The following is a 14,664-nucleotide window of genomic DNA, read 5'->3' on the forward strand; positions in this document are numbered from 1 at the left end:
CTGGTCTGCAAACCTTGACCCTGGACGATGCTCCGCGCGCCCGAGACGACGACTGATCGACCAGGAATCTTCATCTCGAAAACCAACACACGATTGACTTTACGTTCGACTCTTAGTGCATTCTGCGCTCCGGGGAATCAAACCTACAATCAGAACATTTTTAGGTATCCAAAAAGGCTAACATACAAGCCAATAAATAATTCTTCTAACCGTAATCCACACCCAATGGTGCATAAGGCACTGCATCGTACTGATGCAGTGTTTTTTTGATCATTACTTACACAAAAGAAAGGCGATCGATCACTCCTGCGCTTCAGGAACCAGCCCAGGGTAATAATAAATAAATATTTGAGTGTAAATAACTAATATTTATTTTCACACCTCCCCCCCTGTGAATCGAACCCGGGACCTCTAGCACAGTAGCTAAATACGCTAACTATTACAAAACGGAGGCACATAAAAGAATAAATAATACAAGCTTAAATTTTAAGCTCTTAAAGAGACTTTAAGACAGGATACCGCTTTAAAAGTTGACTTAAGGCTCAACTCTTGCCGTTTTTTTTGTATGACTTTATTATCATTAGAATTTTTTCTTTTACCCTAGTAAAGGTGAATTGTTCTTAAATAATCTCAAAACCAAGCTAACTCCAATCGAATTCAAAAACCAAATTATGTAACGACTTTTTGTAAAGAAGTCTTTATTTAATTCGGTTTTTATTTTATTTCAATCACCTATTTTCTATAAAGTTGTGAGAATTTGACACTCTGTGAGAACTAGACGCAACAGATAAATGTATTTTTTACAAATCATCAGGATGAGAATTATTTACTATGAAAAAGTGTCTGAAAATAATAGAAATACAGATTTTCGACCATTTTACTTTGCATATACTGCATATTTGGCCGAAAACATATGCATCTAAATGGTTTGATAGTACTTTGTATTTTGGCTTTTGATCAAAATATTCGTAATAAGCAGATCTGGTGATGTTATATCGATCCATCTTACAAACAATTAGAGATGAAAAATTATTTGGCTTACCGCAGTCATTTTTTACTTTTTTAATTATCTACCATCCGTCAATCGATTCGGTTATAAAAATTAATACGCCGAAAAAACCGGAAATTAATTCAATAAACACGTTCTTGCGCGCGTTAAGATGCATCCGATAAAAACGGATTTAATTGAAAACCAGAAACCAATTCGGACACAAAGACTGTTATGATAAAAGCAAAGGGCAGACGGATGCGATGTTTACAACTGGTCAATGCCTGGATTCCAACGTAAATATTCGCCAATCAAACGAATTATTTGCATACATTATCGGGTCTATAAATTTCAAAACAAATTTGAAGTAAAAAATTACAAACGTGCATAATTTCACATCGATTCAATTGAGGGGAATTGGGTCAAAATCGTTATCATTTTTAGACCAAAGGTCGATACTCCATAGTCAAACTAAATAAAGCCAATATATTATTCAATTCAATTTTTTATTTACAATTAACATACACATTACAAACTTAAAATTTAAAGTGTATACATTAAAATCGAAAATATGCAAGAATACTATTGCTAAAGGTGTAGAAGAATCCCGCTTCGGAAAACTCCTTCAGACACGTGGAACCGATCAATTTCCAATGAGATATTGTTCAACATAGCGGTAGCTCTTCCTATAGGCATAACCATCGGCAGGCTGGTCCTGTGTATAGGAATGTGAAACAATCTATGCTGACACTGTCTTAAGTAACTATCGGGAACGTAAAGACCAATGGTCAGGATAATTTCAGGATTATCGATCATACCGCGCAACAATCGATAAAAATGCGTAATCAAATACACATTCCTTCTAGTCTCTAAACTATTGTAGCCAAGCATACCCTGGAGAAACTCGGTCGGGAAGAGCCAAGGATAATAGCCGTACTCTTTCATGTAGAGATACCTTAGAAACTTATTTTATAATTATAGGTGTCTCAAGCAGAAGCGTGCATTCTTTATAGGCAGAAAAGCAGTGCCTACCCTGTATTACTCGCGTTCACATGTAGAAACACGATCAGTGCCTACTATGCCTTTCCCTTACCCAACCCACTGTTGCCACAACGCTGGTCTCAACCGAGATGAAACCTCTATTGTTTTTAAACAAAGGGAAGATGGAAGTCTGATCATTCCAGGGCTTACGATCTGGCACTTGACTGGCTTAATCATCACTTTATACATTTGTAAAATGTTCACCATTCTGCTCATTATTGAACTTCAGTCGAATACCCTTCGTAAGCCCTGGAATGCTCAGACTTCCATCTTCCCTTCATATAAAAACGATATATACTTTGGCTCAGTTGAGACACATATAATAATTATTCTTATTTATCATGCGTAAGGTAAAAGATCCAGTGTCTGATAAAATAAATAAATTGTAAATAAAGACTATTAAAAACTTATATTTTTACATAATTTAATGTCAATAGGTAACCATCTTTTCTTATGTGTATATTATTCCTTGGGCATGGCGATTTATTATATTTTTCTTTTTTATTAATAACTGCATGTGTAATAAAACTAATTGATTATTTTAATTTTTTCCAGATCATCCAAAATGATACACGTCGATGAGGATGATCCAGTTGGAGGTAAGAAATATATGTATATTTAAAAAAAAATCTATAGGTATTTTTCGGTGGCCTCAAATAATTTTTAAGAAAATAATTCTATTGTAATTGATTTCTTAATATGATTCGATGTGTTAAAAGCATGCATTTATCTATTGTCAAATATGATTCGATGTGGTAGTAGCAAGTATTGATCTATTGTCAAATATGATTCGATGTGGTAGAAGCTTGTATTGATCTATTGTCAAATATGATTCGATGTGGTAGAAGCATGTATTGATCTATTGTCAAATATGATTCGATGTGGTAGAAGCATGTATTGATCTATTGTCAAATATGATTCGATGTGGTAGAAGCATGTATTGATATATTGTCAAATATGATTCGATGTGGTAGGAGTATGTATTGATCTATTCTCAAATATGATTCGATGTGGTAGAAGCATGTATTGATCTATTGTCAATGATTTATTAAGTAATATAATTTGATATGGTCGGAGTATGCATCGACCAATGATAAATAAATGATTTCTTTATATAATTCGACATAGTATTATATAATTGAAGCAAACGTGCTTCGATAAAATATTGTAGTATATTTTTGCTTTCGTTTTTTTAAATCAAATTTTAAGCCTTTTTGATACTAAAACGTAAGTATTTGATTTTTGAGAGTGGAAATACAAAAAGGCACATATAGGCTATCTAAAATCTACATTTATGTTGTTTTTTTATCCTGAAAAAACATGTCAAAAAATTGCCAGTAGCGTATTTTCAAATTTTAAATGGCGATTAAATGTGCAATCGGTTTAAGGTTAGATATCTGCCATGGCGAAATTGTTAACCCTAGCTAACTAAACTATATTTGTAGATACAATGCCATTTGTGGATCGCACAATATTGACCTACGTAGTAGCTGTGCGGAATAGTGATTTATTGTTAAATGTCTCTTACATTCATTCCTAATAAACCAAGCTTAAGTGCCATGTAGCCGGTTCCTATTTTTAATAAATACTTTTGATAAGGTTTCACGTTTTTAATTGCGTAGTCCGCCAGACGAATGTTTAGTTATTATGGGTTAAATAACCACATCTATTCCACTCTATTACACCAAATTTCGATGGAATAGAGTTCAATCCTCCCAAGTCAGTTATATTTCCATCACAGTGCGGGCACCAGAACGAAAATTGTTTGCAAAAATAATATTGTTTCTACATAGAGCTCGTAGTAATCAATATTTCTGATGTTGCCAGGTCAGAAAGCGATCCAATCATAAAACGAGAGTAAATTTATAGCTGTCTAGTGAAAAATGTATATGAACTAAATAACACTAAAAGTGCCTTCATAAAACGACACAACTATGAAAGAAAAGTACAATAGTCATTATAAATATCGCAAGGTATTTGACGCATAAAGAGTGGGATGAATCTTTATTTCGTATAATCATATCGGCGATTGACATATCGCTCACTCCTTGTAACAACGTCATATATCAAAAATCGTCAATTTTGAGTTGTGCATGTTTTCGGAATGCCCAGAAAATGTACTATATCCCAGCAAAAGCGGCATATTTTTAACTTAATATTTACCCGCTACAGGGCGAAAAGTGTTGTTTTTGCATTTTGAAGAAAAGGTATTGTTTTATTATTATTATTATTTTTAAATATACTAAATATTCTTCAAATGGAGAAAAAACCTCCAGGTTTTACCTAAAAATATATGTTGCACGATAAAAAGTTCAATAAGTGGCTTGATATTTATTTTTAATACATTTTATTATATTCTTAAACTTTAAAAACGTTCTCCTGAAAACTCAAGTTTTTTTATAGGTATATGACGTTGTTGAAAGGAGTGAGCGATAAAGCTTACCCAAAAATACAACTTTATACTTGTGTTGCCAGTTAAAAAGCATAGATGTTAGCGACATCGTAATAAAGTGTTCCGTATTCCTAGCCGGATAAGAATTACGAAATTTCATTTGTGTATTCTATGCGGTTAGTATTATTTATATGTAAGTGCCATTATATTCGTATCATTAACATCCTGTCTCAGTTAGCGGAAGTTAAGTCTCACAAGCTGAGAATTATGTGTCACTACCGTAAACAATAAGCCACAGTCCAAAAATGCATATCCGAAAACAATAACATTATAAAACACACAGATACTATAAGTATTTGTTGTATGAATCTTCTGCTAGATTCCTTTGGTTGAAAAGACCCAGAACAATGGATCGTTCTTATGATGTGTTATTATTGGCTAATAAATTAATATTTAAAATCACAAGACTATCGGTAACAGTAGTGTAATGGTCAGCACGCTCGGCTACCGTACTAGAGGTCCCGGGCTCGATTACCAGGGGAGGTCAAATAAATATAAATGATTTTTTCACACTTATATTTATTCAATATTACCTTGGACTGGTACCGGAAGCGGAGGGCTGATCACCTTTCCTTCATGTGTTATACATATATATATATATATATATATATATATATATATATATATATATATATATATATATATATATATATATATATATATATATATATATATATATATATATATATATATATATATATATATATATATATATATATATATATATATATATATATATATATATATATATACATATATATGTGTAGTCTAACGAAAATGCATTTATCAATTAAATTTATTCATTGATTCGGCAGTCACTTTATGGTAATATCTATACATTTTAATTTTAATTTTTCTTAATAAATACTTTTTTTCTCAAATCTAATGTTACACGTGTTTCGATGCATTCCGCATCATTTTGTTTGATAATGATACGGAATTCATCGAAACACGTGTAACAATAGATTTCAAGAAATTGCGGTATTTACCAAGTAAAACATTAATTAAAAAAATATCATATACTTAATTAAAATGTAACTTTGTTTTTAAGTCACTAAAAATATTTTAACTTAATTATAATGTCTACCGGTTTTGAAGCTAACCGCTTCTTTATCAAGACTGATTAATATTTTATAAAGAAGCGGTTAGCTTCGAAACCGGTAGACATTATAATTAAGTTATAATAAAATATTTATAGTGATTTAAAAAAAAAGTTACATTTAAATTTTAAAATAGAAAATCACAAAGTGCTTAAAATATAAATTATAAAAAAAATATCATTTTATTCTATGTATATTATATCCAGTTTCGGTGATAAATTAACTGACCTAAATTAGATTAAATACGGCTCTCCAAACTTAAAACACAGTAAGGGACATTTTTTTGTAGTACGTTTCATTTTTGCATTTTTGGACTAAGTAAAATCTACTTAGTCCGAAAATGCAAAAAAAAACGTACTACAAAAAAAATGTCCTTTACTGTGTTTTGACTTTGGACATCCGAATACCGATGTAAACTGTACCGGAAATCGAACCCGGGGCGCGTAGTAAATCAAATATATTTACCGCTACACTACGGAGATGCATGATAATATGAATAAGTAAATGAATTATGACGCTATGAATTCCTTTTCTATAATTAAGAGAGCATTCCTCATTAACTGGGAATGTCGACTGTCCAATTGAGATTTTCATATATATTCCAGATATCCATTTATCTTTGTCCATTTTCCAGCTTTTAATGAGTTCATTATTTGAAAGCTCATTCGTCATAGGAAAAATTATAGTAATAACTAAAAGTTCCTAACTCGACTAGTTCACAGCGATTTTCAAAGTGGGCGATGTCACGATAGCTAATAGTCGATGGTTCAGGGAGAAAGACATATTTGTGTTTTTTTTAATGTTTTTCGCGGATACTTTGTGGCACATTTTATAAAAAGATATATTTATGTATTAATTTTTAAATAAAACGTAGTTTTTTGAGTCTACTAAGTTGTATTTCATTAACAAAAGACACATTTTAATAAAATACAACTTAGTAGACTCAAAAAATCTGTGTTTGATTTAATAGTTTATTTGAATTGTTTTATTTTTAGATTACTTGGGTGGAAACCTATAATTGAAATTGTTTTTTTTTGTATTTTATCATATTATGTTATTTTGTCGAAATACTCAGTTGATTTTCCAATAATAAAAAAATATTTAAAAAAATAAAATAAAATAAATACATAAATTAAAATGGAGTTCCACAAATTAAACGCCAAATCAATAAATAAAAAGACATATGTATTTTCTTGTATTCGTGTTATGTGGTCAATTGAACATAAGATAGGACATTATTACCAGAGGAAAAGACAAGACTTTTCTGCTGTCAAAAAAAGCAAAATCATTTCAGAATTTTATGATTTTGCACTTCATAAAATGCGAACCGATTAATACCATGCGAAGTGATCATTTGATTCTAAAACAATCGATTTTTCGATTATTTTATTTTGGGTGATACTAAGTCCAATAAATCCAAAAATCCATTAATTTTACATGAATTACATTTCACAGATCGAGTCAGTGATTGTTTAAATCTTGCCAGGTTTACACCAAAGAAGTTCAGATCCTGTCTCGAGTTAGTAACACGATATAAGAAGGATTATTTTAATTTGAACCGTAATTTGTAATCGATGAACTTAATTATTTTTAAATCTTTTAAAGTCTTCAACGCTAGAGGGATGTTGGTGCTGACAAACCAACGATAGCTCCAAGAGGGCGCTTGACTTAAAGGTTTGGGAAACATTGAGCTAGAGGATAGAGCGCAGAAGAATTTTAATTTATTGTGTCAGGTGTTTTGTTGTTATAACCTTTGGATGCTTTCCAACCAAAAAACGCAATCTTTTAAAACGTTTTAGTGTGCTTTTGTTTGCGAACATCGTACGAGTAGGTTGTAACCGCTCATTTTTATATTGACTTTGGCATTGATTATTCGGACTATAACAAATCATATGTAGTAATTAAAAATAAAGTTGAGATGATTTAGAAGAAATAGAATATTGAGTTTACAGACCAAATTGATTCTGCCATGTTCTATTTTTCATTGAAGTCATAAACTGCAACATTTTGAAACAATAGAAATTCATAAAAATGTAAATAATAATAAAACCATAATAAATGACTAAAACTTTCGTCCTATATTCCATATTTCCACTGATAAATAATAAATAAATAAAAATAAGAAACAGCTCCAACCCCCTCTTCATCCTTCAACGTTACAAGGACACAACTCTAAAATTAGACTTAGCTTCACATACAAGTGTTTAAAAATGATGCGGAATGCATCGAAACACGTGTCACAATGCATTTTAAGAAAAATTGGTATTTTAAAAAGTAAAATTAAAATTTAAAATTGATATATGTTTTAACCCTTACTGGTCCTATGTCGCATCTCATTCGACATCGATTTTATCCTCTTAGGTCCCATGTCGGATGTTATTCGACATTTTTTTCATCATTAGTATTATTTATTTCAATTCCAAGTCTACATTTTTGTCACTCGTATCTATTACAACAGTATGTGGAGCAGAGAACAAAAGATTTTTTTCCAATTGGAATGTAACTGTCTACCTAGTTTTTTTTTTTTTAATTTTGGGGGACCGGAAAGGGTTAACCACAAAGTGACTGCCGAATCAATATAATCAAATAAAAAATAAATCGTTTTGATTTTTACTGAAAACATTCACTATCTCTCCTTTCTCCATATCATCCGTCTTGTCTGGTCCACTGCAAGTCACGACTTAGTGTGGGCCGTTGCAGAAAAAAAGTGCTTGTAATTTAGCGTTTAGGCGCCCATGCCCCTGGACGACATCCAACTATCATATTGTTGGCAGATCAAGGAAGACCAACGCGGTGTTGGCCAACTAATCTCCTACGCGGATGTGGCATAAACGAGACTTCCTTCAACTTGGTGTTCAATCTGGGACCCAATTAGATTCGCAGAAGAATCAAATAGATCAATACATTAAAAATAGTCGTCGAGGTGTACCACAAGGATCCGATTTGGGCCCTGTGACGTTAATTAAAATTACCCTCATCTATGTAATTTATCCGACATCTTAGTGCAGAGGTTTGCGCATTATATGATCGATTCACGGTGGAGTAATATAAGAATCAGAGATTTTTCACTCACATTTTTATTTAATATTACTCTGGACTGCCAGCCAGCCTTGATCACCAATCATTTTACGTTAAAATATATACATATAAGTATATTAAAATGTGTTGAATGTGACAACTTGCAAAACTATTATTACGATCTGACTCATTATTAATTGATAGTGCTCGGGAAAAAGATGAAAATGTTTCAAGGCTCAATTGTACGTCTTAAATACGCAAAACTTATTTTATATCAAATTGTATTCTATATATTTTAAATATGCTTCTTACCTTATGTTTTTCTCATTTATTTATTTGAAATATGGTTCTTTTGCCTATTTATTATACCTGTTTATTGTTTTTATATTTTGCCAATGTATTAATTTTGGTAATTTTTGAAAATCTTTTTTGTTACTTAATTATTTGTGTTCTAGTCTTGTTAACCTACATCCCATGTCCCAAAATGAGAAATAAAAATTACTCATCGGGAATATTATATATATGACTTATGTATGTGTGTAATATGTTTTGAAAAAATAAATAAATAAAAATGTATCAGGTGAAATTGATTGAAATAAATTTTTGTGGTAATTTACAATAAAATTTGTAAGAAATATGGTACGTATTTGGTAAAATGTTAAAACAATTCATTGTATGAGGAAAAAAAAAGAAAATATTACAATTTCGAGCGATCCATTTGATCTTATGATCATATATAAGCTGTTCAAACTAAAAAAATATATACCACATCCTTTGCCATAAAGAATTGGCAAAGACATTTTTGGTTTGACAGAAATGGTGTGTTCGCTGAGGTATTCGGGTCATGGACATAAATATTTTCAATAGCGATATCTCATCAAAGAAAGTTACTACCATATCATTTGTAACCGATCTTCCCTGTCGATATTAATCTTATTTGGCAGGTATATGTATCGTGTTCGTCGTGATAGATAATGAATAGTGATGAATATTTTCATAGTTTTACTAACTTACAAAAAACTTTGGATATAAAAACACATTACTGCAATTTTTAATTTAAAAAAATTACAACCATATGCTGAGATAAATATATCAATCATAGAAATGGCATAAAATAATCAAGCCAATGAAACTTTTCGTGGAATTTGTTGAAATTGGTCGTAGGGAATCAAATGATAACAAAAAAACTTTCTATAAGCCTTTGAACATTTCGAAAATATATTAATTTGTGTCCTAATAATATACACAAATATTTCGATTCAATACTATTTTCAGGCAAGCGTCAGGAGTATAATCGTAGATATTCTCTAATTTTTGTTCGTGTATATATTCAAATGATATCTTATAAGTTGAATGTTGTTGAATCCAAAACAATTGTCAACAAAAATGAAACCAATACGCACATTTGAAAATGAACATCGCTCACTCCTTTCAACGTCATATATAAAAAAAACCTTATTTTTCAGGAGATCGTTTTCAAAGTTTAAAAATATAATAAAATGTATTAAAAATAAATATCAAGCCACTTATTGATCTTATTACTGTGCAACAGATCTTTTTAGGTAAAACCGGAAGGTTTTTTCTCCGTTTGAAATACATTAAGTATATTTAAATAAAAGTATAAAACAATACCATTTATTAAAAATGCAAAAACAACACTTTCTGCCCTGTAGCGGGTAAATATTAAGTTAAAAATATGCCGCTTTTACTGGGATATAGTACATTTTCCGGGCATTCCGAAAACAGGCACAACTGAATATTGACGATTTTTGATATATGACGTTGTTGAAAGGAGTGAGCGACATGTCAAAGCATCTCGTCTTTCATTATAATCTTTTTAACATCGTAACATCTACAGGAAAACCGCTGGCTTGAAATAAACAGACGTGTGTCGATTGTTCATACTGAATCACTTATAATTGGAATGCAAAAAATATTTTATTGCACGAAACTTGAGATGTTTGTGTTTAAGAACATGCATTTTTATAGCTTATTTATCAAAATTACAGGGACCCGACCGCTTTTGAGAATCCTTGAATAAATTGTTATGAGTCACGTGCCTTAAATGGGAACAAAAGTAACTTCGCGTCGTCGACATCTTTGTATTTCATATCAGACTTCTGCAAATTGTATCAAGTACATTTTTCATATTACCATATTCGGTTGCGGACAAGTTTCCAGACTTAATGCATTTAGCGACTACACTCTTTTCTGTCTTGTCGCATTACCATTTCTTCTTTTTCTATTGGCTTCGTTGCATTAACGAGGCTTTGATGCCTGTTTACATCGTTTTGATAAAAATCTTCAGTACGTTCAGTAGCTGTCATGAATTATGCCGTAGCTTTATCTGAGTACTCCTCAGTAACGACCCCGACTCTTTTGGCATTCCTGCATGTGTTTATGTCTAGAACACTGGTTTTCAACCTTTTTTGTCTTGGCAGGCCAAGTAAGTCTTGTCGATTTAAGTTTTCCTTCCAAGCTTGCCATCGGTAGCTAGTTAATGTGATGAAAATAAGTGTTTGTCCATCATTCACGGTCCTTTTTAATAACTTCATCGCTTATATCGCTCAATTCTTTCAACAACGTCATAAATCAAAAAACTTGATTTTTCAGGAGTTCGTTTTTAAAGTTTAAAAATATAATACAATGTATTAAAAAAATATATTTCAAGCTACTTAAATTAACTTTTTACTGTGCAACAGATCTTTTTAAGTAAAACCTGAATATTTTTTCTTCATTTGAAAAATATTTAGTAAATTTAAAAAAAAAATTAAACAATACCTTTTCTTCAAAATGTAAAAACAACACTTTCTGCCCTGTAGTAGGTAAATATTAAGTTAAAAAATATGCCGCTTTTGCTGGGATATAGTACATTTTCTGGGCATTCCGAAATCATGCACAACTGAAAATAGACGATTTTCGATATATGACGTTGTTGAAAGGAGTGAGCGATATGTTTGGGTATGCTGTGCCGGTTGTCTACCGTGTGAATGATAAAGGTAAAATGGTTGGGTTTGCAATATTCAAAAACAAAATTTCGTTAAATTGTACTTCTCATTCATGTTTCTTTTTGCATTTTGTGTCCTTGCTGTTACATGTTTGAAAAGTATTATTGTTTTTATGAACAGAGCACACGTAATGGTTTCTGCTTCGTTTGATTTATGGCGAAGAAAAAGATGCTCGGTTTTAAATATATTTTCAACTGTCTTGTCACATACTATTGCTCTTACAAATAATATAAAACCCTTACCGCACACCAATGGTGCATAGGGCACTGCTTCATATAAACGCAGTGTTATCTCGATCGATTACACATGAAGGAAAGGTGATCAGCCCTCCACTTCAGGTACCAGTCCAGTGTAATATTGAATAAATATTAGAGTGAAAAAATCACTTATATTTATTAAACCCCCTGGGAATCGAACCCGGGACCTCCAGAACGGTAGCCAAGCATGCTGACCATTACACTACGGACGAAAAATAGCTCTTACAAATGGTTCAATAAATATTATTGTATCGTATATTTTGTATCTTTATTATTTTTATTACAATGAAATCAAATTATGTTTGAATATAAAAAATAATATTCAGTGAGATCTTAGTACTTATTTATTGATTTGGCGTTTAATTTGTAGAACTCCATTTTAATTTATGTACTAACTTTTAAATCAAACAGCTTTTTTTCGTGTCAACTAAGTTGTATTTTATTAACTTTTGTTAATAACTTTTATTCATTTTTAAATTATTAAAAAAAATAGAGCAGCGATTCCAAACCCGGGGTACGCTTTTATTGAAAGATAAATCAATAGTCGAGGATGTATTGAGCTAAACAAAAAATAATTATTTAAAAAAAAAAATCTTTTGTTGTTTACTCAAAAAGATTAAAATTTTATATTTTACTTTTTAAATGACATTACAATAGAATACAATATAATACAAATCTTTTCTACTCTTGATAATGTTCTAATTTATAAAAATAATTATTATACTCTCACAACTAACTTCTTTAAACAAGTACTAAGATTTATGTATTAATTTTAAAATCAAACACATTTTTTGAGTCTACTAAGTTGTATTTTATTAACAAAAACACATAAAAATTTATATTGTGACAATAGTTTCGCCTAGTTATGGCATTTTCAAACGAATGACATTCGTTTGATAATGCCATAACTAAGCGAAAGAATTAGGGTAGGCACTTATTATGTGCATACATGGAACGCACGCCACTGTTTACATTTTCATACTTGAAACAAAGCAGGTTTTTATGGTTGGTAAATACCAACGTATTGTTTTATCGCAGCTTATCTGCGATAAAAGAGTCTTGGCAGAGATCAATGTTGTTACGGCCAGTATTTTTTTCTAGACATTTTGATATATTATTTAGCTCCGTGACTCAGAGACGGAAACAATCGTTTGATTTTTTGAGTGAAACATTCTGAATGTATGTATTTTTTAAAATAAATTCAAATTCTCAAATGACAAATAGAAGTCGATACAAATTAAAGTAGTACGTACGATAGGGTTGCCATTCATCCCAATAAGTCTTTTTTTTAGATTTCATTTATTTTATTTACCTTGCTTATTAGGCTTATAGATCAACTAGAGGATTTTACAACATTTTGAGTGTGTCCAAATACTTGTTCACAAAATCTGGATTATCTCCAATTACAGATGAGATGTCAAAAAATAATATGAAAATAACTCCTGTAATTGGAGATAATCCAGATTTTGTGAACAAGTATTTGGACACACTCAAAATGTTGTAAATAAATTATCTGATCAAATTATAAGCTTAAATAATAAAAATGAAAATTATATTTTCTCGCGTTTCTCATGTGTGTGATTGTAATCCAGGATTCGGACCTCATATACTAATTAAAGAGTTTCTGCTCAATAAAATGCTTCTTTTCATCTCAACAATACATGTCTCTAGTGAAGTTCTCGTGATTCAAGAATAATGTTTCAAAATTGGTTCACATATATAGAACTTCCGAGAATTTGAGTAGTGTGGTTGTCAATAATGGGTAGAATTGGTGAATGTTACACGTGTGTAATCCCCAGACTTCCATATTCTTCTTCATCTTTGATGAGATGTCAAAAAAATAGAGGATTTTAGTTTATTGTAGCTAAAAACATGTTTTATTTAAATCTGTCTCGGTAACATAAGGATAAACTAGTGCGGGCCATTGGCCCGCACTAGTTTATCCTTATGTTTAGGGACTTCTCAGCATTTGCTCATACTAAACAAACCACGACAGGCAGTACACAACGGAGTCCTGGTTCTAACCCTAATGTATGGAAGTGAAGCATGTAATGGGCGAAGGAAGGATGAAAGTAGATACAGGAGTGACTGCCGAATCAATTAATGAAAATAATCAACCTATTAAGATATCTTTTAGTTTGGCTAAACAGAACGTGATGCTAAGATTCTTCCGGTAAAGATATTTATTATGTATCAAAAGCAACGGCTAATTGCCATGGGTCAACATAAAGTAATCAGAAACAGTAGCCAAGATGTTTCCTAGAAATTTACACTTGGCAAAGATTATATCATAGCAGGCAGCAAGTGTTAACAAGATGTATGAGAGATGGACAGTAGACAGTGGACATAAACAACATCTATTTATATCAAGATTTTCATTAATATCTCAACATAGTTGCATTTACAGGGTTTACGACCAGATTACTTGAATACAGGAGTGAAGGAACAGTAGGTAGAAAAATAATAATAGTAGCAATCGCTATGGCATTCGGGTTTGCTTACCCGTACCCGTCGTGTAGGTGTATACTGCTAAAAAGTATGAGTCATTTGAGGACTATTTATGCACTCGTATTATTTACAAAATTCTTCATCACAGAATTTGGCAAAGACTTGAGGATTATTTAATTTGAAGTTATTATGTTTAAAATTGTATTCTAATATAAACTTTAAATGAATTAAGTACACACTAAACTGCGCAATTGGTGTCATGAATTAAATACTTCGTTGCAAAAAAAACGTGCATTTTCAGCACTGTTTTTTTTCTACCAATGCCAACTTACAATCCTTGAAAATTGTTTTC

At 31.2% G+C, this 14,664-nt stretch overlaps 1 protein-coding gene across 6 annotated transcripts in view; it reads left to right on the forward strand.

Moving 5' to 3' along the window:
- Positions 1-14,664, forward strand: part of LOC148313203 (uncharacterized) — a 56,212-nt gene that overhangs the window by 15,110 nt on the left and 26,438 nt on the right. For all 6 annotated transcript variants that reach the window (XM_088266714.1, XM_088266697.1, XM_088266680.1 and 3 more), the window contains one exon: positions 2,585-2,628. In XM_088266714.1, coding sequence (XP_088122840.1) covers positions 2,595-2,628 — 34 coding nt within the window. In that variant the 5' untranslated portion in view covers positions 2,585-2,594. The remainder of the gene's footprint in view (positions 1-2,584; positions 2,629-14,664) is intronic.

The sequence above is a fragment of the Brachycentrus maculatus genome, unplaced genomic scaffold, assembly GCF_059751285.1.
Source record: "Brachycentrus maculatus isolate JH-2025_06_01 unplaced genomic scaffold, ASM5975128v1 h1tg000017l, whole genome shotgun sequence".
NCBI classification, from domain to species: Eukaryota; Metazoa; Arthropoda; class Insecta; order Trichoptera; family Brachycentridae; genus Brachycentrus; species Brachycentrus maculatus.